This window comes from Balaenoptera ricei, chromosome 7 (assembly GCF_028023285.1).
Source record: "Balaenoptera ricei isolate mBalRic1 chromosome 7, mBalRic1.hap2, whole genome shotgun sequence".
NCBI classification, from domain to species: Eukaryota; Metazoa; Chordata; class Mammalia; order Artiodactyla; family Balaenopteridae; genus Balaenoptera; species Balaenoptera ricei.
In genome coordinates this window covers 66,428,881-66,455,983 of record NC_082645.1, presented here as the reverse complement: position 1 = coordinate 66,455,983, position 27,103 = coordinate 66,428,881, and the positions used below count along the sequence as shown (strand labels likewise).

General features: G+C 41.4%; 1 protein-coding gene across 44 annotated transcripts in view; it reads left to right on the top strand.

Annotated features, from left to right (window-relative positions):
* The window catches only part of TTN (titin), a 285,370-nt gene extending 275,334 nt beyond the window's left edge, over positions 1-10,036 (top strand). For all 44 annotated transcript variants that reach the window (XM_059928202.1, XM_059928193.1, XM_059928195.1 and 41 more), the window contains 6 exons: positions 46-5,783; positions 5,912-6,068; positions 6,808-7,499; positions 7,593-7,746; positions 8,272-8,574; positions 8,712-10,036. In XM_059928202.1, the coding sequence (XP_059784185.1) occupies positions 46-5,783; positions 5,912-6,068; positions 6,808-7,499; positions 7,593-7,746; positions 8,272-8,574; positions 8,712-9,010 (7,343 nt within the window). In that variant the 3' untranslated portion in view covers positions 9,011-10,036. The remainder of the gene's footprint in view (positions 1-45; positions 5,784-5,911; positions 6,069-6,807; positions 7,500-7,592; positions 7,747-8,271; positions 8,575-8,711) is intronic.
* Positions 10,037-27,103: the final 17,067 nt, after the last annotated feature.

Sequence of the window (27,103 nt, the reverse complement as noted above, 5' to 3'; positions counted from 1 at the left end):
TGGGTATTGCTAAATTATATTCTTCCTTCTTTTATTCTGATACAGTTCCAGCCAAGATACACTTGCCTAAAAATCTTGAAGGCATGGGAGCAGTCCACGCTCTCCGAGGTGAGGTAATCAGCATCAAGATCCCATTCAGTGGCAAACCAGCCCCAGTGATCACCTGGCAGAAAGGACAAGATCTCATCAACAACAATGGCCACTACCAAGTTATTGTCACAAGATCTTTCACATCACTTGTTTTCCCCAACGGAGTGGAGAGAAAAGATGCTGGTTTCTATGTGGTCTGTGCTAAAAACAGATTTGGAATTGATCAGAAGACAGTTGAACTGGACGTGGCCGATGTTCCCGACCCACCCAGAGGAGTCAAAGTTAGTGACGTCTCACGAGATTCTGTCAACTTAACATGGACTGAGCCAGCTTCTGATGGTGGCAGCAAAATCACCAACTACATTGTTGAAAAATGTGCGACCACTGCAGAAAGATGGATCCGCGTAGGACAGGCCCGAGAAACACACTATACCGTGATCAACTTATTTGGAAAAACAAGTTACCAGTTCCGTATAATAGCGGAAAATAAATTTGGCCTGAGCAAGCCTTCTGAGCCTTCAGAACCAACCATAACCAAAGAAGATAAGACCAGAGCTATGAACTATGATGAAGAGGTTGATGAAAGCAGGGAAGTTTCTATGACCAAAGCATCTCACTCTTCAACCAAGGAACTCTATGAGAAATATATGATTGCTGAAGATCTTGGGCGTGGTCAGTTTGGAATTGTCCACCGTTGTGTTGAAACATCCTCAAAGAAGACATACCTGGCCAAATTTGTTAAAGTCAAAGGGGCTGATCAGGTTTTGGTAAAGAAAGAAATCTCCATTCTAAACATCGCTAGGCACCGAAATATCTTATACCTCCATGAATCATTTGAAAGCATGGAAGAATTAGTTATGATCTTTGAGTTCATATCAGGACTTGACATATTTGAACGCATTAACACAAGTGCTTTTGAACTTAATGAGAGAGAAATTGTAAGCTATGTTCGCCAGGTCTGTGAAGCACTTGAGTTCTTACACAGTCATAATATTGGACACTTTGATATTAGACCAGAAAATATCATTTACCAAACAAGAAGGAGCTCCACCATTAAAATCATAGAATTCGGTCAAGCCCATCAGCTGAAGCCAGGGGACATCTTTAGGCTTCTGTTCACTGCCCCTGAATACTATGCACCTGAAGTCCACCAGCATGATGTTGTCAGCACAGCCACAGACATGTGGTCACTCGGAACACTGGTATATGTGCTGTTGAGTGGTATCAATCCATTCCTGGCCGAAACTAACCAACAGGTAATTGAGAACATCATGAATGCTGAATATACCTTTGATGAAGAAGCATTCCAAGAGATCAGCCTTGAAGCCATGGACTTTGTTGACCGGCTGTTAGTGAAAGACAGAAAATCTCGCATGACAGCATCTGAGGCTCTCCAGCACCCGTGGCTGAAGCAGAAGATAGAAAGAGTCAGTACTAAAGTGATCAGGACACTGAAACACCGACGTTACTACCACACCCTGATCAAGAAAGACCTCAACTTCGTTGTGTCTGCAGCCAGGATCTCCTGTGGTGGTGCAATTCGATCTCAGAAGGGAGTGAGCGTTGCTAAAGTTAAAGTGGCATCCATTGAAATCGGCCCAGTTTCTGGGCAGATAATGCATGCAGTCGGTGAAGAAGGAGGATATGTCAAATACGTATGCAAAATTGAAAATTACGATCAGTCTACCCAAGTGACTTGGTACTTTGGTGTCAGACAGCTGGAGAACAGTGAGAAATATGAAATCACCTATGACGATGGAGTGGCCACCATGTATGTCAAACACATTACCAAATTTGATGACGGTACCTACAGATGCAAAGTAGTCAATGACTACGGGGAAGACAGTTCTTACGCAGAGCTGTTTGTTAAAGGTGTGAGAGAAGTTTACGACTATTACTGCCGTAGAACCATAAGGAAAATTAAGCGCAGAACAGATACCATGAGACTCCTGGAAAGGCCACCAGAATTCACGCTGCCTCTCTATAACAGGACAGTTTATGTGGGTGAAAATGTCCGGTTTGGAGTAACTATAACTGTCCACCCAGAGCCTCGAGTAACATGGTATAAATCAGGTCAGAAAATCAAACCAGGTGATGATGATAGGAAGTACACATTTGAGTCCGACAAGGGTCTTTACCAATTAACAATCAACAGTGTAACTACGGATGATGCTGCCGAATACACTGTTGTGGCAAAAAACAAATACGGTGAAGACAGCTGCAAAGCAAAGCTGACTGTGACTCCACACCCACCTCCAACAGGTACGACCCTAAGACCCATGTTCAAACGGCTACTGGCAAACGCAGAATGCCAAGAAGGCCAAAGTGTCTGCTTTGAGATCAGGGTGTCTGGCATCCCCACGCCAACATTAAAATGGGAGAAAGACGGTCGGCCACTGTCCCTCGGGCCTAACATTGAAATTATCCATGAAGGCTTGGATTATTATGCTCTTCATATCAGGGATACTTTGCCTGAAGACACGGGTTACTATAGAGTCACAGCCACAAACACTGCTGGATCCACCAGCTGCCAGGCCCACCTACAAGTGGAACGCCTGAGGTACGTCAAACAGGAGTTCAAGACTGAGGAGGAGCGCGAACGACACGTACAGAGGCAAATTGACAAGACGCTAAGAATGGCTGAAATTCTTTCCGGAACTGAGACTGTGCCACTGACACAGGTCGCCCAGGAAGCACTGAGAGAAGCTGCCATCCTTTACAAACCAGCCGTCAGCACCAAGACTGTAAAAGGGGAATACCGACTTGAGACAGAAGAAAAGAAGGAGGAGAGAAAACTCCGCATGCCTTACGAAGTACCAGAGCCACGCAAGTACAAACCGGCCACCGTAGAAGAAGACCAACACATTAAGCAGTTCGTGCCCATGTCTGACATGAAATGGTACAAAAAGATACGCGATCAATTTGAAATGCCTGGGAAGATGGACAGAGTTGTACAGAAAAGACCCAAGCGCATCCGCCTTTCAAGATGGGAACAGTTCTACGTGATGCCTCTTCCACGCATCACCGATCAATACAGACCCAAGTGGAGGATTCCCAAACTGTCCCAAGACGACCTTGAAATGGTGAGACCAGCCCGCCGGCGTACACCTTCTCCTGATTATTACTTTTATTACAGACCCAGGAGACGTTCTCTCAGTGACATCTCGGATGAAGAATTGCTCCTGCCCATTGACGACTACCTGGCAATGAAGAGAACAGAGGAAGAGAGGCTGCGTCTTGAAGAAGAGCTGGAACTGGGTTTTTCAGCCTCACCCCCAAGCCGGAGCCCTCCACGTTTTGAGCTTTCGAGTTTGCGTTACCCTTCCCCACAAGCTCATGTCAAGGTGGAGGAAGCAAGAAAAGACTTCAGATACTCAACGTATCACATCCCAACGAAGGCAGAGACCAGCACGAGTTACGCAGAGCTGCGGGAGCGGCACGCCCGCGTCTCGCACAGGCAGCCCAGGCAGCGGCAGAGGATCATGGCCGAGAGAGAGGACCAGGAGCTGCTGCGTCCAGTCACCACCACCCGGCGCCTCTCGGAATACAAAAGCGAGCTGGACCACATGGCGAAGGAAGAAAAATCTAGAAAGAAATCAAGACGCCATAGAGAAGTGACTGAAATAACGGAAACTGAGGAAGAATATGAGATCTCCAAACACACTCAGAGAGACACTGCCTCCTCGGTGTCCAGGCTGCTGAGACGCCGGCGCTCCCTGTCTCCGACCTACATCGAGTTGATGAGGCCGGTGTCCGAGCTGATCCGGCCGCGGCCACAGCCAGCTGAGGAATATGAATATGAAGGTGACGTAGAAAGAAGGTCTCCTACCCCAGAGAGGACTCGCCCACGTTCCCCCAGCCCTGTGTCTAGTGAGCGATCACTGTCAAGATTTGAGAGGTCGGCAAGATTTGATATCTTTTCCAGGTACGAGTCCATGAAAGCTGCTTTAAAAACTCAGAAGACATCAGAAAGGAAGTATGAGGTTTTGAGTCAGCAGCCTTTTACGCTGGACCACATGCCTCGAATCACACTGAGGATGCGCTCCCACAGGGTACCGTGCGGCCAAAATACACGTTTTATCTTAAATGTTCAGTCTAAGCCAACTGCCGAGGTCAAATGGTACCACAACGGTGTAGAACTCCAAGAGAGCAGTAAGATTCATTACACCAACATCAGTGGGGTCCTGACCCTGGAAATTCTGGACTGTCATATTGATGACAGTGGAACATACCGTGCCGTGTGCACCAACTACAAAGGTGAGGCTTCTGACTATGCAACCTTGGACGTCACGGGAGGGGATTACACCACCTATGCTTCCCAGCGCAGAGACGAAGAGGTCCCCCGATCTGTTTTCCCTGAGCTGACGAGAACAGAGGCATATGCGGTTTCATCATTTAAGAAAACATCTGAGATGGAAGCTTCCTCTTCCATCAGGGAAATGAAATCACAGATGACAGAGACAAGGGAAAGTCTCTCATCGTATGAACACCATGCATCTGCAGAAATGAAAAGTGCTGCAGTCGAAGAAAAGTCGCTGGAAGAAAAATCCACACACAGGAAGATCAAGACGACTTTGGCAGCAAGAATTCTCACGAAGCCAAGGTCCATAACGGTGTATGAAGGCGACTCTGCAAGGTTTTCTTGCGATACAGATGGTGAGCCGGTACCAACTGTGACATGGCTGCGTAGGGGACAAGTCATAAGCACTTCCGCCCGCCACCAAGTGACCACCGCAAAGTACAAATCAACCTTTGAGATCTCTTCAGTCCAGGCTTCAGATGAGGGCAACTACAGCGTGGTGGTAGAGAACAGCGAAGGGAAGCAAGAGGCACAGTTTACTCTGACCATTCAAAAGGCCAGGGTTACTGAAAAGGCTCTGACATCACCACCGAAAGTCAAATCCCCAGAGCCTCGGGTAAAATCCCCCGAAGGAGTCAAGTCTCCAAAACAAGTGAAATCCCCAGAACCGGTGGCTTCTCACCCAAAAGCTGTATCACCCACAGAGACAAAACCCACACCAACAGAAAAGGTTCAGCAGCTGCCAGTCGCTGCCCCACCCAAGATAATTCAGTCCTTGAAAGCAGAAGCTTCTAAAGATACAGCAAAGCTGACCTGTGTGGTCGAAAGTACTGTATTGTGTGCAAAAGAGGTCACCTGGTATAAAGATGGCAAGAAACTGAAGGAAAATGGGCATTTCCAGTTTCATTATTCGGCAGATGGTACCTATGAGCTCAAAATCCATAACCTCACTGAATCTGATTGTGGAGAATATGTTTGTGAGATTTCTGGTGAAGGTGGAACTTCCAAAACTAACTTCCAATTTGTGGGACAAGCCTTTAAGAATATCCATGAGGAAGTTTCAAGCATATCAGAAACCAAGAAAGCAGCTCAGAAAACTGCCGAGTCAACAGAAACCAAGAAAGCGGCTCAGAAAACTGCTGAGTCAACAGAAACCAAGAAAGCAGCTCCAAAAACTGCTGAGCCAACAGAAACCAAGAAAGCAGCTCCAAAAACTGCTGAGCCAACAGAAACCAAGAAAACTGAACCAAAAGCTCCTGAACCAGTTTCCACAAAACCAGTAATTGTTACTGGGCTGCAGGATACAACTATTTCTTCAGACAGTGTCACTAAATTTGCAGTTAAAGCTACTGGAGAACCCCAGCCGACTGTCATCTGGACAAAGGATGGAAAGGTAACCAGTTCTTAAATGATCCTTAATCTTATCTTCTAAAAACACTAACCTCTTCCCTCTTCCCCATCTCCCAAAGAAAGTTTAAAAGTAAATCACTTTTTAAAACTCAAATCACGTTCATTCTACAGGCTATAACACAAGGAGGTAAATATAAACTCTCTGAAGACAAAGGAGGATTCTTCCTAGAAATTCATAAGACTGATACTTCTGACGGTGGACTTTATACTTGTACAATAACAAATTCAGCTGGATCTGTGTCCTCTAGCTGCAAATTAACAATAAAAGGTAGGTTGGCTTTTATTCTTACCAATAATTTTCAGAAAACAATATGAAGGAAACATTTCTAAACACTATTCCTTACACACACACACACAAAGTATTAAAATAAAACTGTTTTACCAAGTTACAGAATACCATTTGTACACAAATGTACAAATACACATATTTGAAGTTATCATATACTTTTATATTTATTAAGTGTCTAATTGTATGTGGTGTTATATAAGATTCCATAGAGATTATATAAGATTCCTGCTCCCGGGAACGTTTAAGAATAAAGTCAGGTGAGTATACAAAATGGCACTTCTTCCCTAAAACTTCACTCTTGCTAATTTTCCAAAGCAGTGGAAAGTTAATGAAAGAAGTGTATCAGTTTTCCCAATTAAAATTAGTTTGCTTTCATCTCAGTCTTCTAAAACATAATTCAATTGTTTTAATTACTCAAAATCTCCTAAATCCACCCATCTCCTAAATCCTTCAACTATTCTTTTCAAAACTTTTTTTCCCCTTAAGTCATAAAAATCATTCTTCTGTTTAGTTTAGTTTAAATAATCATTACACTGATCTCCAAAGTCATGCATGACAACTTTCCAAGATTGGGACTGAGAAAGAATTAGGTATTACCTACACTGCATGCGTTAAGTCAATATTTTTTCTTTGTATATTACTCACTTACAGAATCCACAAGAGAAGAGGGTGGGGCCTCTTTCCAATTCAGTTTGCCTTATAGAGCTTTCTTTTTCAGCTGTAACAGACACCGAGATACAGAAAGTATCTACACAAAAGACCTCCAAAAGTACATCCCAGAAGAAGGCAGATGTCCAAGAGGAAATTTCCAAAAAAGCCCTAATTTCTGAAGAAATCAAGATGTCAGAGGTGAAATCTCCAGAGAAGCTGGCCCTCAAGGAGGAAGCTTCAACAGTTCTGATTTCCGAAAAAGTCAAGAAATCAGAAGCGACCTCCCTGGAAAAATCCATTGTCCATGAGGAAATCACTAAAGCATCACAGGCATCAGAAGAAATCAGAACTGATGCTGAGATTAAAGCATATTCTACTCAGATGAGTATACCTGATGGTCAGAAAGTGACTTTAAAAGCCAACATTGCTGGTGCCACTGATGTGAAATGGGTATTGAATGGGGTAGAGCTCAGTAACTCCGAGGAGTACAGATATGGCGTCTCAGGCAGCAACCAGACGCTGACCATCAAGCAGGCTGGTCACAAAGATGAAGGGATCCTCACCTGCATTGGCAAAACCAGCCAAGGAATCATCAAGTGTCAGTATGATCTGACCCTGAGCAAAGAACTCTCAGATGCTCCAGCCTTCATCTCCCAGCCCAGATCTCAAAATGTTAACGAAGGACAAAATGTTCTCTTTTCTTGTGAAATCAGTGGTGAGCCATCGCCTGAAATCGAATGGTTTAAAAACAACCTGCCAGTAAGTTGAGTTATGAATATACTACTGAAGAAAACTTTAAATACTCCATCTACTCCTGAAGAGCTCAGAGAAACCCTTTTTTTCTCTTTTTAGATTTCTGTTTCTTCAAATATCAGCGTAAGTCGCTCCAGAAATGTATATTCTCTTGAAATCCGAAATGCCTCAGTAAGTGACAGTGGGAAATACACAATTAAGGCCAAAAATTTCCATGGCCAATGTTCAGCTACTGCTTCCTTAACGGTCCTTCGTAAGTATATCTTTACCATTTTCCTTACTTGCTTAAGGCCGTTATCTGAGTTTTTTTGTTTGTTTTTTGCTTTTGTCTTCTGAGCCCAGCAAACTCTCTGGAGCCCCATGTGTAAGAGACACCGGCCTCCTGTGTGAATTCATTCTTAAAGGTCAATGTTTCTTTACCGCTAGACAGAAACATGGATAAGTTAACTTTCAAAGCAAAGCTACCAACTGTCCTATTACATGTATTTTCAGAATGCACAATATAAAAATTATTTTCTGTATGACTAATCATTTTTCTCCTAGTGATTCTAGCACCTGCATGTAATGTAATGATAGAAATATAAGGATTCGTTTCTGGGAGACACTGAGCTAGCTCTTGACAACTGTATGTATGTATCTGCTTATGCTTCCACAGCAAATTGTTTGGGTTGCGTTTCTGTGTGTGTGTCTAAGTGTTCCATTTCTGTAAGTCAGTGTCAGATGTCACCAATTAACCAGATGTCATTGGTGTTCACTGTGTATCTGCTATGCTCCACAGCTCTAGTTGAAGAACCTCCCAGAGAGGTAGTATTGAGGACAAGTGGTGACACGAGCTTGCAAGGAAGCTTCTCATCTCAGTCAGTCCAAATGTCTGCCTCTAAGCAGGAGGCCTCCTTCAGCAGTTTCAGCAGCAGCAGTGCTAGCAGCATGACCGAAATGAAATTTGCAAGCATGTCTGCCCAAGGCATGTCCTCCATGCAAGAGTCCTTTGTAGAAATGAGTTCCAGCAGTTTTATGGGAAAATCTAGTATGACACAACTGGAAAGCTCAACTAGTAGGATGCTTAAAGCAGGCGTAAGAGGTGAGCAATCAAATTACTGGTAGAGGTAGACAAGCCTAGTAGCATGGTAGAGTCCTTAGTACATACAATTCAGTAGAAAGCAAACTGTTATATTTTCAGTGATCCAAAAACTTTTTTGTTGTTTTTGTTCCATAAAGGAATTCCACCTAAAATTGAAGCTCTTCCCTCTGACATCAGCATTGACGAGGGCAAAGTTTTAACAGTAGCCTGCGCTTTTACGGGTGAGCCTACCCCGGAAATAACATGGTCCCACGGTGGAAGAAAAATTCAAAATCAAGAACAGCAAGGGAGATTCCATATTGAAAACACAGATGACCTGACAACTCTGATCATCATGGACGTACAGAAACAAGATGGTGGACTTTATACCCTGAGCTTAGAGAATGAATTTGGATCTGACTCTGCTACTGTAAATATAAATATTCGATCCATTTAAGAGGGCCTGTGCTCTCATATTCAGACACTCTTAACCTTTCCTGAACGATTCACATAGACTAATCTTTCTGATCTGTAAATACTTTTTAAAAAAATGTAGTTTTGTATCAACATAAATGAGTCGAAGTTCAAAAATATGCATTTCAATCTTTTCTTAATTGTTGACCTAAGAAGATTATACACTCTCTAGTGACATGTACATACTGTATATAGCCGAATTAACGGTTATAAAGTTTTGTACCATTTATTTTATGACATTTTACAATGTAACTGTTGAAACTAACTGTTGGTAGGAGAAAGTTTCTTATGGAACGAATACCCTGCTCAACACTTAATCAATCTTTGTGCCTCAACATAATGTTGATGTCTAAGTATGCCTCAGTGGGTCGAGAAATTCCCCATTGAAGATGTCCTATCCACCGACACGATGCTGTGCACGTCACCTGATATGTGCACCAATACTTACTGAATCAGAAATGTAAGGCATTGGTGATGTTTGCATTTACCCTCCTGTAAGCAACACTTTAACGTCTTACATTTTCTCTGATGATGTCACACTCAAAATGATCATGACTTAAATATTACCAGAGCAAAGTGCAACGGCCAACACTTTGTTCGCTCATTTCACACTGTCTCTGACCATAGAGAGTGCCTGGGTAGCTTGGAAAAGCAACATCACCTGGCCATCCCCTCATTTAACCAAGCTGTTCATGCGTTCCTATGCCAGAGCAGTGCCAACTCTTGGAGGTTCCGGGGTGCAGCCAACGCCTTCGTGTGGTAGCTCTAAATTTAAATTACACCAGAGAAACCGGGGCAACTAAGCAATGAGCCACAGCAAAAAATAAAGAACAACAACAACAAAATAAAGCTGTCGTTAAATTAAAAACAACAAAATATTACTAACTGCCCAAAATATCAATTTGATGTAGTTCTTTTCATGCAGGTTTAAATTCAATTGTTAGTTATAATTGTTGGACCTCCTTGAGATAGTAACAACAAAATAAAGCAAGCTATCTGCACCTCAAAATGTGTGATTGGTTGTTTTCTGTAAAATTTTGGGGTTGGGGAGGTATGTGCCTTTGCAAATCACAGAAATGATCATAGATAAGAAAAAACAACTCAAGTTCTTCACAGCAAATATTTAAATTACCATGTTGAATGCATTCCACAATTTTTTTAAAGCATAGATATGATTCTCATGGATAAAGTTACCACCAAAAGTTAACAAAAATCCCCCAGAATAATAGATCAAATCTTCTAAACTTATCATCAAGAAAAATATTTTTATGGGAGCTGATTCGTTAAATCCAAAGATATTGAACATCTACAATTCATGATATTTTGTGCCAGACAGCAATGCAAAGATGAGCAAGATGAAATAGACCCTGTCCCTCAAGGAGTATAGAAAAGAATATGACAATTGCAGGGAAAATGATCAATTGTGCAACTGAATCCGTTACTGACTACTGCAGCTCCAAATTGAGACAGAACAAATCAAAGTCCTCAAAGCTAAAGAACTCGCTTTAAATGGTATAGTCCTACTATGCTTTTCAAAACAACTTCATGATAAAATATCTAGCACCAGGAAAATCTGTATCCACCTCAATTAGATAATCCTAATTGTAAACCTATAAAGTTGATTATTTGCCTAAATTACCCCCTAAATGTAAGTACAAGCGGCCAAAGCTAAAGCAAATGCACTGTCAATTCTTACTCCCCCAAAGAAGATGTTAGGTCTTCGTTAATTTATTCAGCAAGTATTCTGTCTTAAGTCAGATTCCCTAAAAGCAGAGCCTAAGACTAGACTCTAGTATAAGTAATTTTTTGAGGGACTGCTCTCAGGAAAAAGGAAGTGAGGGAAGCAGAGTAGAGGAAGAAAGCTAAGCGAGAATGTGGTCTCCGCGGGAGCTTCAGCCACATCCCACAGGGAGCATTAATTGTACCAGAGTTGGTTCCACCTGGGAGCAAGGGCGCTTGACCTTCTGTACCCGCTTATCTGCCAATTAGTGCCTACAGGCTGGGAGCTTGTGGGAGCGGGGTGGGGGGGCGGGGGGGAGACGGAAATAACCTCCAGGGTGAGGGGCACCCCTTGGCCAGAGCAATCTCTGCAGACTAGGGCAGCTAAACAGCCAATACACAAGAAGCTGGGCCGGGTACACATCACCTGGATCTGGGAGGTACGGACAGCACCCACTGCACCATCTAACAACTTGAAATGCCAGTTCTTACCTTAAAACAAGAGAGGCAGGGATTCCTGAGGCTGACTCCCAGCCCTGACAGGCTCATGTTCTAAGCAGTCCTATCCGTGGCTGAGGCGCAGTCCGTCCTGCTGAGAATTCTGAAGCTGAAGGAACTGTAGTTGCAGCTCCCAAATTCAGAGATCCATTTTGGGTCTGGGAGAAAGGGGAGGAGCTAAGATTTATCTCGGGAAGGAAATCCACGCCAAGTCCAGAGGCCTGACTTCTTTTCAACCAGTAGCAGAAGCCCACGCCTCTGAGAGCGGCAGGGTGTGGCCAAGGGGTCACACGTGAGAGGACTGCGTAGGGAGGATCCTGGGAAGTCCCTCAGAGGCCCTCCGGCTGGAACTACTAGCACCCTTTCCCGGGTTTACCAGCCAGCCTCCCTCTGAGAGCGCCTCCAATAACGGCGCTCCCCCGCGTAGGGTCGATCCCACCCCACCTCCAACAGCCCCAGGAGTGCCTTCCCAGCAGCTTTGCATTTCCGGTTCACACCACCTTGTCTCTCCCCCCTGTCGGCAGGGGGCGCCAGAGAGCAGCAAGCAGACGCCTTCTTCCTGGTTCAACCCTCCAATCCACAAAACCTATGAGTAATCTTCACTCTCTTCCTGCCCCTCTTTCTGCTGAATCCTTCCTATTTTATAAACCCCCCACTTGGCTACACTCATAAGCAGCATAGTGTAGGAATTACATATACGCACTCAAAACCCAGAGTACCAACCCAAATCCAGGATCTGCTATTTGCTAACTTGTGTCACCTGGAGTAATTACTGACCTACTCTATCCCTTGATGGTCTCACCCATAAGATGGGAATAACAACAGCATCAACCTCACAGGTTTTGTGAGGATTAAACAAATTACTACATGTGAAACTCTTAGAGCAGTGCTGCCACAGCACCCAATAAACACCAGCAATCAGTATTATATTAGAGATCACCATGCAAAACATCGAAGTTAGGGACCAGAGAAACATTTAAGAGGGGGTGTAACACAGACCTCACTTGTAATCACTAGATGTATTATTTTGCTAGGGCTGCTAGAACAAAGTACCACTACCCTGGGGGTGGTGGGGGCGGGGAGGAGGCTAGGAGTCCTAAATGAAAGTGTCAACAGGGATGGTTCCTTCTGAGAGTTGTTAGGGAAGGATCTGTTCCAGGCCTCTGCTTGACTCGTAGATGGCCACCTGTTCACATAGCATTCTCCCTGCATGCATGTGTGGGTCCAAATATCCCCTGTTTAGAAGGACATCAGCATATTGGATTAGGTTTCACACTAATTTTACCTTATTTTAACTTTATTATCTGTGTAAAGACTATCTCCAAATAAGGTCACATCCTGAGGTACTGGGGTTTAGGACCCCAACATATCTGTGGGGAGGGGTACACAGCTCAACCCATAACACTAGACATGATGGGCATGAGACAGCACATCTTTAAAAGAAGTGTTTTGGTAGAGTTTCTCAAAAGATGAATTTATTATCTCTAACCAGTAGTAGCCAATTATATATATGAACTATCTAGAGGTAGGGAGGTAGGTAAATCAGAAACAGCCAGTAAAAAGGTTAAATTGACAGTCTCCATGGTGAGACATTATTCTTCAAGAGTAATGTTTTATGATTGTGCTCCAGGAAAAGAAAGTAATTTGTATTTGTTTATTCAGCCCCAAATGTAATTTTAAGAAATTCGGGCAGAGAAAACCCAGTTTCCTTGTAATAGGAGAAAACAGTGTCTGCTAAGTAAATAGAAGGACTTTTGCAAGATAGATTGGCCGGCCTTTCCTGGTGGCGCAGTGGCTGAGAATCCGCCTGCCAATGCAGGGGACACAGGTTCGAGCCCTGGTCCACGAAGATCCCACATGCCGCAGAGCAACTAAGCCCTTGCGCCACAACTACTGAGCCTGCGCTCTAGAGCCCACGAGCCACAACTACTGAAGCCCGCGTGCCTAGAGCCCGTGCTCCACAACAAGAGAAGCCACTGCAATGAGAAGCCCGCACACTGCAACAAAGAGTAGCCCCCACGCGCAGCAACGAAGACCCAATGCAGCCAAAAATAAATAAAATAAATAAATTCATTAAAAAAAACAGAAAATAGATTGGCCCATCGATTTTTCATGTGTGTGTGCCTGCGTTGGGTCTTCGTTGCTGCGCGCAGGCTTTCTCTAGTTGTGGCGAGCGGGGGCTACTCTTCATTGCAGTGTGCGGGCTTCTCATTGCAGTGGCTTCTCTTGTTGTGGAGCACGGGCTCTAGGCACGCGGGCTTCAGTAGTTGTGGCACGTGGGCTCAGTAGTTGTGGCTCGCGGGCTCTAGAATGCAGGCTCAGTAGTTGTGGCGCAGGGCTTAGTTGCTCTGCGGCATGTGGGATCTTCCCGCACCAGGGCTCGAACCCGTGTCCCCTGCAGTGGCAGGCAGATTCTCAACCACTGCGCCACCAAGGAAGCCCTGGCCCATCGATTTTTATTCTAAGGTTATAAAAATAGTTTTATGCCTTTTGGTATGTCTGGGTCAATATTTCCCAAACTCTTCCTCGAGATGTTGGTAGATATGGGAAAATTGTCCCACAGCCAAATAAACTTAGGATTTGGGAAATCGTACTTCTTTGTGCAGGACCTCCCAGAGCCTTTGATGAGCTAGTGTGTGTTGTGGTCCTCCAAGAGGCGATACAATGCTCCCCGAACTTATTTGATGATGGAACTGTTTTCACTGGTACTGTACATGATGTAGGCTGAGACAGGCCACAGTAGGTGGAAACATGGGAGGTGTGAAGAGGATTGGATCTTGGTAGAGGAGGAACTGGGTATCACCTAAGAAATGAAATTAAGTGCTATGATAAAAAAAAAAAAAAAATCCAAGGTGTTTGAGAGCACATCGCTAGGGCATCTGATCCAGTCAGAGAATTGGGGAACAGTCAGATTAGAGGAAGTTACATGTAGAAGCTGTGACCTAAAGTGTGGGGTGAACTAAGGAGATAAGCAGAAGCTTTCAGGCAGAGGATCCTTGTACCTGCAGAGGTCTGGGGCAAGGAGAGCCCGATACATTCAAAAAAGTAGAAAAGGTTAATAAGGGGGTGCAAGAACCTCTGAAGGGCTGGAGGTGAGAAGCAGGGCAACGTTGCAAAAGGCCTCTTATACCATATTATGGACTTTGGGCTTTTCTCTAAGAGGTAAGGGGAACCATGAAAGACATTTAAGCAAACTAGTTACTTGATCAAATTTTACTTTTACAAAGTCTTTAGCTATTCTGAGAAAACTATGACATGTATTTGCCATTCTATGCCCAAGAGCTTATTTCCTCCCAGGGGGCTCCACTCATAGGAAGACCTTCACCTATCACCAAATTTCTAACCCATAATGTCCCTGTAATTACTGTTCCTAGGCTTTATAGCCATCCGTGGAAAGGTCTTTCCTAAGACTGTCTGGGGACTTAGGGAAACAGTAATAAAGCCAGACTGGTAGACTCTCCAGGTAAAGTAAAAGGTGTGGGAGAGGGGGTGACTTGTGGAGACAGGAGGGCAACTTACTGCCGCAATTCTTCTCGGTGAAAATGACCACTGCTGTGGAACCGCAACGAAGGTAGAAGAATCTGGCCCAACAAGCCAAGTTCTGAGGATGCGATGTCAGGAATGTGGCTCCTGGGGACGACTCCCACTTACTCCTGCTCCATTTTAAGAAAAGGTGGGAAGCAGGTAAGAGGAGTGGGCAGGTATGCCAACACTTTCCAATCTGTCAGGAAATCACTGCAAAAGATAGCATGTCCTAAAAGTGAGGATTCCAAACCTGAAATTCATGCTTATCCTAGAATCTTTAGGGGTCCCTGAGCTCCCTGAGATTATGCATATTTTTTTCTCTTTTTTTTTTTTAAGGGACATTGTTCCTAGTTTTCATTTCATTTTTAAAGATGCCAATGATAAAAAAAAAAAAAAAGATGCCAATGATTCAAAAAGTTTAAGAAATACTGCCCTACACATTTCAGAGAGGGAACCAGCAGATAGATGCCCAAGCCATCTCAGAAGTATCTACACACAGCTCCCTTAAAAAGAGGATAAGCCCCGCTTTGGAAACCACTTGCATGGCTCTGGTGCTTGGGATTCCTTTCCTTCTTCAGCCAGGAGGGGCCTCTGTTAACAAGCCTTGTGTTGGTGTGTACAGTTGCCCCTCAGTATAGCGGGAGATTGGGGGGGGATTGGTTCCAGGACCACAATGGATACCAAAATCCACAGATGCTCAAGTCCCTTATAAAAAATGGCGCAGTATTCGCATATAGCCAAAGCACATCATTCTGTATACTTGAAATCATCTCTAGATTACTTATAATGCCTAATAGAATGTAAATGCTATGTAAATCGTTGTAAATACAATGTAAATGCTATGTAAATATTTGCTGGTGCAGCAAATTCAAGTTTTGCTTTTTGGAACTTTCTGGAATTTTGTTTTTCAAGTATTTTCTACCCATTGTTGGTTGAATCCAAGGATGTGGAACCCATGGATACAGAAGGCTGACTGTACTTACCCACAAGCGCTCCTGAACCAGCAGAGCTTCAAAGACAAATGCTCCTTGCTAAGGATATAATAGGTATAAATTCCCTGAGTTATAGGGGAAATCTCAGGGATGTGGAGGGAACCTGGTCTGACACCAGCCTCGGCCTCAGAGAGGAACATGGGGGCAGAATTCTTCTCTGCAATTGGAATGAAGTCAGCTCTTTGTTGACAGCCTCCAGCCCATCTGACATCACTGCAATGTTTTTAGATTTTAGTCAGGACACCTGACTCCTCATTCCCCCACCTGCTGAGAACCCTGGCCCACATCCATAAGGGGGGCTGGCTGTCTCCCCTCTACTCCCACTTCCCTGCCTCAAACAACCCAAACAAGCTGGAGAGAAGGAACACCAGCAGGCCCATCAGGCCAAGACCGGAAGGGAGACCGAGATGCCCCGTCCCGATAAGCAGAAGGACCACCACAAGGAAAAGAATGAGGCCTCCTGGAGAGGGCCTCCAGAAGGAAAGCGGAAAGTACACTGAGATCCAGAGCCTTCGGATAACGTGCCCAAATTCACACAGCTAGTAGCAGAGCTGGATCTAGAAGCCAGGTCTCCGTTTATCACTGTGGTCTTGCCACCCCTTCACAACCGCAAAAATCAAACCTGCTGGAGGGTGAGATGGCCAGAGAATGTTTAAGGAGAGGAGGGCTCTGTCCCCCTTCCAGGTCATTATAGTTCCAGGGCAGGGTAGACAACAAAATCGCTTCAGGTACCTCCCAGTAAAAAGGCCCCTACATAGTCAATTCCTCTTCTCCGAAAGCTAAGGCCAGAAATACTGAACGTTTTATTGGCATTTGCAATATAGCCAGGAAATAGGGTGCTTATCTGATCCAGGATATCATAGGAACAGACAGAGGTGGCAGAGCCAAAAGCTTTGTGGAAACAATGTTATAAGCCCTAAAGAAATAACAGAAAAGAACCTTTCCAACCTACAAGGAAGGAGGCGCCCTGACAAAACAATCAGCTGGATTCTTGGTGGGTGCTGAGACAAAGGGAAACCAGCTGAGACCCTAGAATGTTTAAGGTAGGGGACTGCAGCCATGATAGGGGAAGTTTCTGAAAGCTGGGAGTTGCGTAGATACTACTCCAGAGAACTTGGAGGGTTTGGTTTTATTCATTTCAGTTTATGACTAGGATGAGTATTTTTTCACTCAAATTTCTTTCTTTCAAAAAAGAATCCTCAAAGTAATGGTATGAATGAAGAAGTATCCTTACAAGGACTATACTTTCCATTTTTCCTTAATACACAAGGCGGCTGTGAAAGGGATTCAAAGAGCGTGGCCTTCAGCCTGGTGACCATTCTTTGAGTTCCTTTCTCTTTCCCCATCTTAGGGAGAGAGGAATTTGATGGTGATGGTGATGGTGATAGTGATGGCAGTTTCCGTCACGTGTGCTCTAGATCAGAAAATCATCTTTAGTTATTAACCTGCTGACATGAGCGCACATTGCTAGTTTCATTGTCCAACCCTGTGTGAAAATGTCTTGACTTGCTTAGGACAGAAGACCAGAGATAGAAGCAAAAGGTCAGGTATATCAAGATCAACATTTACCTAATACCACCTCCAACAATGCTTCTCAAACTTTAAAGCACATAGGAACCACCTGCACTTGCTCAAACGCAGACTCTGGTTCAGCAGATCTGGGGTGGGGACCTGGGAGTCTGCGTTTCTAAGAAGCTCCCAAGTGAGGCTGATGCTGATGACCCTCAGACCATGCTAAGAACAACCTGGACAAATGTCTGGCCTTTCACGCTGCTAGATGATGGTCCCAAACCTTAATGCTTTTTATATACACCTCTTCTTAAATGCAACAGTTAGGAGTGGGAGTTTCCACCTGGCTCAGTGGTCTTCAACCCTGGCTACCCATTGGAATTACTGAGGAGCTTTTAAAAATACCACTGTAATTGGTCTGGGTCAACCTAGCATCAGGAAGCTTAAATTCTCCTGGGGGTTTCTAATGCGCAGCCAAGGTAGGGAACCCCTGATCTCGCCAAATAAGGTGATCCACTTAATGTTTCCACTTCAAGGTTAACTGTTATTCTCCTAATATCTTTTCTCACATCACAGCACTAACTTTAACTTAGCCAAACAGATTTTACATTTAAGTGTGCAGCAAACGAGTAGTCATATTTTTTTTTTTTAAAGCAAAGGTTACCCTTCCTTAAATTTCCAAAATTTTTCTTAGTGACATGGCAAATTTATTAAGCATTTTTCCCCATAGTGTTGACATGGCTCAGTTTTATTGATTTATAAAATTGCTACAATACTTTAAACAAGCAGGATTTTCATAACAAAAATATCAAGTACACCTTTTGGCATTTGGAAGGAAAAAGAATGCTCACAAAATAATTATACATATATTTTTAAATGACGTTTATTTTTCCCCCTGGGAATAAAAATCCTATTCTGAAAATGTTTCAAAATTAGAGTGCTTAGTTATAGCAATCTAAAGCCATTTTTGCTATTAGGTTACTAGGTTTATTTAGAGACTGGCTTTTCAATCAATTTCAATATTTCCAATTTATTTAACTTCTAAAGTTACAAACTGTTCATTTAAATACCCACAAACTCTTATTGCAAGAAGCATATGCATTAGTTAAAACTAACCAAAAATAGAGACATTTAAAAGGAAAAAAAATAAAATAAACCATGTGTTCATGTTTCCAATAATATTTATACACACAAAGAAAAATCTATTTAAAAACAATCATGATATTTTCTAATGCTTGCTTATTTATGTTAGTGTGCAAATGTGAATAATAAATACTATTCAACTAACTAAAAAACTGAACATTTAGGAAAGCCAACTGTAGTTAAGATAGTCAATTTATCTCAACTATTAAAAATAAAACAGTGAGTTTTTAAGTACACTGGAGAATTAGAAAGCAAAGATGAATACTAGCAACATAGTGCTTAGTAAGTGGTCAATACTGACTGAACAAAATTTTTTTAAGAAGTGGATAAATATATACCCTCTCCTAAATCTAGATGCCTCCAATAACTCCCCACTCTTCCCAAGTAATTCATTTTCCAAAACAGTCCACCAAATATGGAGATACTGAGGAGGCTATTTTGGGGGACTCTAACCATCGATCAAAATGGGAGAAAAAGTTACAAATATCAAATCCTGTTGTACACCTGCAACTAATATAATGTTATATGTCAATTATACCTCAATTAAAAAAATAAACCTCTATTTTGTATGAGCCATTAAAAAATAGAGAAAAAGATAAAAAAGAGTGAATACGAAAAAAAAGGAAAGTTAGAATTGGAAAAGTTCATATGACTTTCTCTTTGGCTAATTACAGGTAATATTGGAAAGCTCTTAGAAACTTACTTTTAACATTCAACCATGATTTTAATAACATTCAACCATGATTTTAATAACATTCAACCATGATTTTTATAACATACAGCCATGATTTCTTCAGAGCTCGTAAAAAGGAAAGGTTGAGATAACACAGAATTTTGACAGAGGGCAAAAAAAAAAAAAAAAAAAAAAAAATCACGAGTCTTTTACTGTCTCTAGAGCAAGCTAGAGACTTGAACTTAAAAACATCATCTAAAAAATTATATCCATTCCTTTACTCCCAAAAGAAAGAAAAACACCTGCGGGTGTCAAATCTGACAGTGACAGATGCAAACATTATAGCTGAGGAAGTCACATGTCCCCCCAAAGAAACTGTTATGAGGACAAAAAATGATAGGTCATTGGTAGGTACATTTTGCTAGGCTTCATGACTTAAGCCAAATTTAAGGACACTTAAATTTGTGTGGCCAACGTAGCCTGATTCACAAAAGCAAGAAAGAAAACTTGCAGTCCGTACACTCTCCCCCCAAAAGTCACAGCCTATATTTTAAAAACACAGCAAGGAGAAAGAAGGGCAACTTGTCTAAGGAGGTTTGCTACTTATGCAAAACCACAAATGAACTAAAACTCTTCTCTCAAGTGATGACTAAGGGTGATCTAAATGCAAAAGGTGACACATGCAAAGCACTGGTATGCTATAGGATTTCACTTCCTAAACTCATACTTTTTAAAGTTTTTTTAAAGTATGGCACTGTTTTTTTTCCTGAGCACCACATCAAGGTTGCAAAGGTCTTCGAATTCACAAAGGCACTGCTAGTAAGTTAATGGTGTGCATTACTCATGCACACATATACACTTAGCCTGAATAGAGAGATGATGGGTTATTTTTGTTTCCATTTAAAAATATACACACATGATTAAATTCACCCTAGTGTGATAGTGGAAACTGAAAACAGGGAATCAATTATGAGTTGTTCAACTTGGTTTATTGTGAGTGCTTGAAAATGTAATCTAGCAAAATTCTGCAAAGTCAGACCATAATCATTGCCCTATATTCTGGATGACAGAATATCCTTGCCACCATTCCCACACCTTCCCCACCAAGCCCACAGCAGACATCATTAATCAAGCAGGTAGGTCACTCTCTACTGAACCTAGCCTCAAACTTAGAATCCCCAAAAGCCACAACTAACTGAGCAGAGTTGGCACAGAAGGAAAAAAACCCAAAAAGACAGTATGCCAATGGTCAGGTACGTTAAACCACAGGTATTTACTGCCTCACACTTCTTTCTGGCCAACAACTGCAAAACAAGAAAACAAACAAAATAATAAAGTCAAATAGGAGTTGTATATATGACTTGTATTCTAAGGCCTCACTCAAGATGGGGTGTCACGACAAGGAGCTCTAAACAATCGTCTGGGTATGCCAGTTCTGAAGGCATGCTGAAACACTTGTATAGCCTAGTAACCACAAATGCCACAGGAAAAGGGCAAGTATAGAAATTTCCTATTTAATTTAAGTACAGAGTCTGATTCTGATGGTAAGACTTAAAAGGTATTTGTTGTATGCTCATTTACCATATAAATTTGGCAAATGAAGGTTTTTAATCATGTACACATGTACACATTGCAAGACAGAAATCTAGACACTTAACTTTTACCATCTCTAGGCCACATTTTTGATTGCTGCCAAACAAACAAAAAACACAACTCTATTTTGACCAAGTAATGGTAGCTTCTACAGCAAACTTATTTTATCCTTTGTAGCTCAACTTGTAAAATCAATTGTAAAACTAAACTTAAATAACTAAACATATCTCAAAACAAAATGGTTCCAAGTTGCATTGTCCACAACCAAAATAACATGCATACAGAACTGTACGCACACACACTCACACACACAATTAAAGAAAAGCACTAGAAACTCCAGGATTACTTTCAAAAGAAAATGGCCTCATTCTAGCTATCTAGAAAAAGCCATAGTTTCTTGCATAGAAGGGTTAAAAAGGAAATAAAAGAGCTAGAATGTCAGGTCAGTAATGGCAGCGGTTAGAATTATCCTACTGTCACACACAAGACATACTTATAAAGATATGTAGAGTCACCTTCTCCTTTATTACCAGCTGCACCACATAGATGTGCCACTGTTTACTTAACCACCTTGCTTTTGATGAGGGGATCTGAATGACTGCATAAAAGTCACTTACACTTACATAAAACAAAAGTCAATGTGTAGAGGAAAGGTCTGGAAGGGCACGTAGCAGAAGAGTGGTTACCCCTGGGAGAGTGGGGGTGACAAGGTGAACTTTCACTTTATTCACACTGTCTAAATGATTACTTAATAAAGAGAATATATTCAGGTACGGCTTTAAAAAAAAAAAATAAGAGGAATCGGGGGGAATAACCCAGCTCTCTCAGAGTCTGAAGTCCAGAGTGCTGAGACAGAAAGACGACAGCACTGAGCGGGACTGAAATGCTTTCCTAGGGCCCCTCCTCTTCACTACACATAAGTATTCTTCATTATTCTTCATTCCTAAACTGCTACCTCTCATCCAAGATGACCACCTCTGCCTACTAATACCAAAAGAGGGTGGGAAAGAAAAGAGTGTGCGGGTATAGCTCCTGACAGCCATGGATCCTTTCATGACACTATTCTCTCTCCTTTGTTCCTAACTGTCTCCATGCTACCAAATCTGGTAATATACTTTATACTGAGATTTAAGTGGGTAAAACAGTCTTTGTGACAACTTTCAAAAGCACAACTATCAACAGCATCCTCCTCTCACTCTGACACTAAGGAGGAAATTCATTACAGAGTCATGTATTTTATTCATCTTTGGTATTCTGAATATATTACCCCTCACTGATGTCAAAGGAATTACTTAATTTGTTAATATTCCTGTATATTAATTCATTTGTTTTATCTATCAAATTAATCAAAACATAATCCTCCCTTCCATAAGTTCTGGATTTTATAAATTCTGGGTTAGTTATTTATTCAGCAACTAACGTTAGTCCAGAAGCATATTAACTAAAATACTAAATGAAGAGGTAATTTAAACACTTAAGTGTTTCAGGATATAGTTACAAAATATTTATGATTCTAATCAATCGCATGTGAGTTAATCTTGGTTCTGTGTATCCTGGTTGCTCTTGTATTCTTGTACTTTAACATCCTTGTTACGAAGCTAAATTGAGGTAATGCAACTGGCCCATAGTAAGTGTTTTATTATCAGAGAGACCAAGAAAAGACTATTTGGGGGGAAGGGGTGCACATTACAGGACAGAAGGGGGAAATTCCATCCTATGAAAACATACTAGATTAGTTGCTGCATTTGGGGAAGAGGCAGCATAAGGGCTCTAAAGATGTAGACATTAAAGTTCCAGAGATGAAATATCAAAGCAAATAATGAGACATAATAAAAATAATATATTTACATCTAGGGAGGGGGAAAATGCCAGCATCAAGCTAATAGCAGGCACTGTTTGACCCTGCCCATGACTACCTGTTTCTTTTGTCCTACCAAAGTCATCCTGGTAATTTGCAAAGAGGTTTATCCACACTAAGCAACTGGCCATTCTTTTGTAGAAAAATTTCTAGCATCTCTAGTGTACTGATATTTACAGCCCTTTGTCACAACCATGGGACTCTACTTTAGTGAGAGAGAATGCAAACCTCCTTACAAATAAAAATCCCCTTCCCCAAAGTATGCAACTCACTATCCATAAGAAGAGCAATGGGAGCACCTACTCACATTTCACCTCTAAAAATTAGTATTCAGTGTTATCACATACACTCTTAATCCAGACACAAAGACGATACTTAAAATAATTGAGCAAATGCAGACATTCTGCTTTATATAAGTTCATAACATTTTCTGAAAAGTATACAAACATTCACTAGGTCATAGGTGCAGTGACTGGAGTCTACTATTTCTCTACTTCTATACTCTATATATTCAGAGTATCTCATCTACTGGCTGTAAGGCATATAAACATCACCTCCTTAATTCTGTTTTCTATACTTCATATTTAGATGATTAAAATAAAACTCAATACCAATAAAGCTTAAAAGCACATCAAAATTGTTATTATATGCTTTTAAAAGTTTTACGTAACTATTACTGATTGGATTTTTAAGGCTTTAATGTGTCTTAAATAACATTTAACCTGAGCATTTCACATGAAGTCTAGTTAAATGCAGGGTCAATAACATCAAACACTAGAGAATTCCCTGGCGGTCCAGTGGTGAAGACTACGCCTTCCAATGCAAGGGGTGCAGGTTTGATCCCTGGTTGAGGAGCTAAGATCCCACATACCTTGTGGCCAAAAAACCAAAACATAAAGCAGAAGCAAAACTGTAATAAATTCAATAAAGACTTTAACAATGGTCCACATTAAAAAAATCTTTAAAAAAACAATAATAATAATAATATCAAACACTAGATTTTCCCATGTATCAATAATTCTTCCTTTGGTGAAAACATCTTTATTCAAGTCTAAATGGGTTATTGAATTAAGAGTGATAGTACTACTAATAATAATGGTAACAATATTTATAATAGCTAATACTTATTAACACATACTATGTGCCAGGCACTGGTCTAAGAGCTTCATATGTATTGATTCTTCTAATCCTCACAACTCTATGAGGTAGGTAATATAGTAAAACCATATTAATTGAAAATCATTAGAGAGTAGAAAGAATGAATTACAGAATAATACTTTCTAAAATTTTCTACACATTATTACACTTTAAACCTAGACTTCCAGTTAAATATAGTAGACTGACCAACATGTCAGAACAGACTACATAGCCATGAGATTTCAACAAGTTTATAAAAATAAAATCCAGGAGGAGGTGTGATAACTAACCTCGCAGAGTAGAGGAAGTTAAAGCCTACATACCCAGAAGAGAGGAGCCAATACACTCAACCAAACACCTAACAAGTTCAGAACCTGGAAGTAGCAGGTGCTGCAGAAAAAGGGGATGAGGCATAGGGCTGAAATTAGGACTAGATGTCTATAAAATGGGCAACTGGACCCCAGGTCCTCTCCCCATTCTCCACAGCCAGACAACCCACCCACCCCCAAACTCCATCCACTGGAGAAACTGAACCTGAGGGTCACCAAACATAGAAGAAGACTGCGGTGGGGTGGGGCAGGGTATGTGGAGGCCGAAAATAGAAGGATTAAGTAAAAAACCACCATACAAACTGTGTAGTCCTCAGCCCTTTTTTCCCACCCTGCTGCTAGAACTGAGGAATCCTTCCTAGAGAAACTGAATAGCTCCAAAGAAAAGACCTCCTCGGAAATTTAGGGAACTCCAAGACAAAAGGCCAGCTCTCTGACTGAGGCAGATAACTGATAAACCCAGCCCACACATAAAGAACTATGAAGTTAGCTTTTTAGTACCTAATTCTTAATATGAATGGATGACCTCTCCAACTTTCTAAGAAAGCCTTCAGAATGGAAGACACAATCCAAAACAAACAGAACAGGAAACAATGCAGGAAACAGGAAAGACATGAGGAAAAAAACCATAATCATCCTCATGAAAATGGAACAGAGAAAAAAGATATCTTAGAAATTAAAAGATACAGCTAAAAAAAAATTCAGCAGAAGAGCTGGAGGAACAGAAAAAGAACAATTACAATACTACAACTTAGGAGAGAAAAGAGGATCAATTAGAGGTCCAACATTCTTTTAAAATTAGAAGATCAGGGGCTTCCCTGGTGGCGCAGTGGTTGAGAATCTGCCTGCCAATGCAGGGGACATGGGTTTGAGCCCTGGTCTGGGAAGATCCCACATGCCGCGGAGCAACTAGGCCCGTGAGCCACAATTACTGAGCCTGTGCGTCTGGAGCCTGTGCTCCGCAACAAGAGAGGCCGCGACAGTGAGAGGCCCGTGCACCGCGATGAAGAGTGGCCCCCGCTTGCCGCAACTAGAGAAAGCCCTCGCACAGAAACGAAGACCCAACACAGCCAAAAAGAAAAGTAATTAATTAATTAATTAATTTTTAAAAAAAATTAGAGGATCAGTCTGGGAGGTCCAACATTCAAATGACAGGAATTCTAGAAAAACGGGATGGAGAAAATGGAGGAGAGAAAATTATCAAAAAGATGACACAAAAAGTTTCCCAGAATTGAAGTAGACAAGTCTGCAAACTGAAAGATTCCACCAAGTCAAGTACCCATCAACATGAATGAATAAAGACCCACACATCCTCATGAAATGTTGGGCATAAAGAGAAGCTCTTAAAAGCTTCCAGAGTGTAAAAACAGGTCCCATGTAAAAGAATGGTATCAGAATTTTCACAGGAATCATGAAGGCTATAAGACAATGCAGCACTGCCTTTAACATTCCAAGAGAAAATTATTTTCAGCAGAGACTCCAAACTACCAATCTATCAAGAGTAGAAACATTTTCAGACCTGTAAAGCCTCATAATCTTTACCTCTCATGCACCTTTTCCCAGGAAGTTTTTGATAGTGGATATATTTTGGCAAAAAAGTACAGTAAATCAAGAAAAAAGATCCAATAAACAGGAGATCCAACATGAGACTGAAAAACAAAGGGATCCCAGAATGACCACCAAGCCATGCACGGGCCTGGAGAGCAATGGTCCAGATGGCAGAAGATGAAGGACTGTGGAAAAAATGTCCCCAAAGGGAAAAGAAAAAAAAAAAGGAACTGATGGATTATCTAATGTTTTTTAGCATTTAAGCCTTTGGATACTCATCGTGACAGGTATATTAAAAACTAAGCAAATTTTAAAGTCAGGAAATTATTATTGTAATTCAAGGAAAAATAAGATTCTAGTAGAAAGGAAACAATGATAGGAAATAATTGATAATGATCAATAAACAACATTTATATCTATTGATTTAACAAAAAAGTTGTGATTAATCTACATTGGGAGGGGTGGGGGAGGTGAGGATATAAGCAAAGTAATCCTGCCTGTCATAAAAGGAATTCAAAAAATCATTTTTAAAATTGACAAATCAAGAAAGTGTAATAAAACATATTTTCAAGGAAGGTAAATACTAGAACAAACCACTAAGAGCTAAAAGTACTTGTCTCCAGGGCTCCAAGAGGAGGAACTACTCCTTTTCATTATAAGCCTTCTACTTCTACTTGAGCTTTTAAATTATGTACATGAATTACTTTAGTAAAAAGAAAGCTAATTTTTAAAAAAAGAAAAGAATTCAAACTTACAAATTCAGTATGAATTCAAAGACAGGAGGACTGTGGAACTGGAAAGCATGAGAAGGAAGCCCTATCTACCAGCTACAATTACTTACCCCACTAGGGCTATTCACAGAGAGACCTCCTCAGAGGAGCTCCCGCAGCCTAACCAGGCTTTCTTACAGGCCAGGATATTCCCTCTGCACCAAGTGGCAGGAGCAAACGACAGACCCACAGGCACTTCATTTAATAAAAGTGAAGAATTGGTAGAGTCCAAATTAATGATACTATATTGTGTATGGAATCAGTATAAACAGCAATAAAATACTGCCATATTACAAGGATACATTTCCTGAGATCTTATGATAATTTCTAAACACTAAGTATAATAGCACACAGTGGAAATCTACAATTCAGGGTGAAGTTCCATGGCGACAGTCAAAATGAAGATACTTTATCTCTTGCCTTGGAATTTAAACTTAAGCAGTAGCATGCATTTCTGGACTTATCCTGATTAAAGATAACAATAATTCAGTGTAATATAACAAAGTTCAAATTTGGTCCATTTACAAAAGAATTCTCATCAAAGTTGTTTTAATCATAGAAGCCTTGGATTCCCACACAACACAAACCAGGTGCTTGAAAAGTAAAGCAAGTACTAGTTCTGCTTAGAAGATCACTGATACACCAAGAGTCTCTAAATTTCTCAATAACCCCATGGCCTAGATAAAGCAAAACAAGAACAACCAAAAGTTATACATTACAGAAAGTCCTGACAAACTAAAATTCTTATGAAATTGTTCTTATTTGGTTCATCTTTTTCTTAA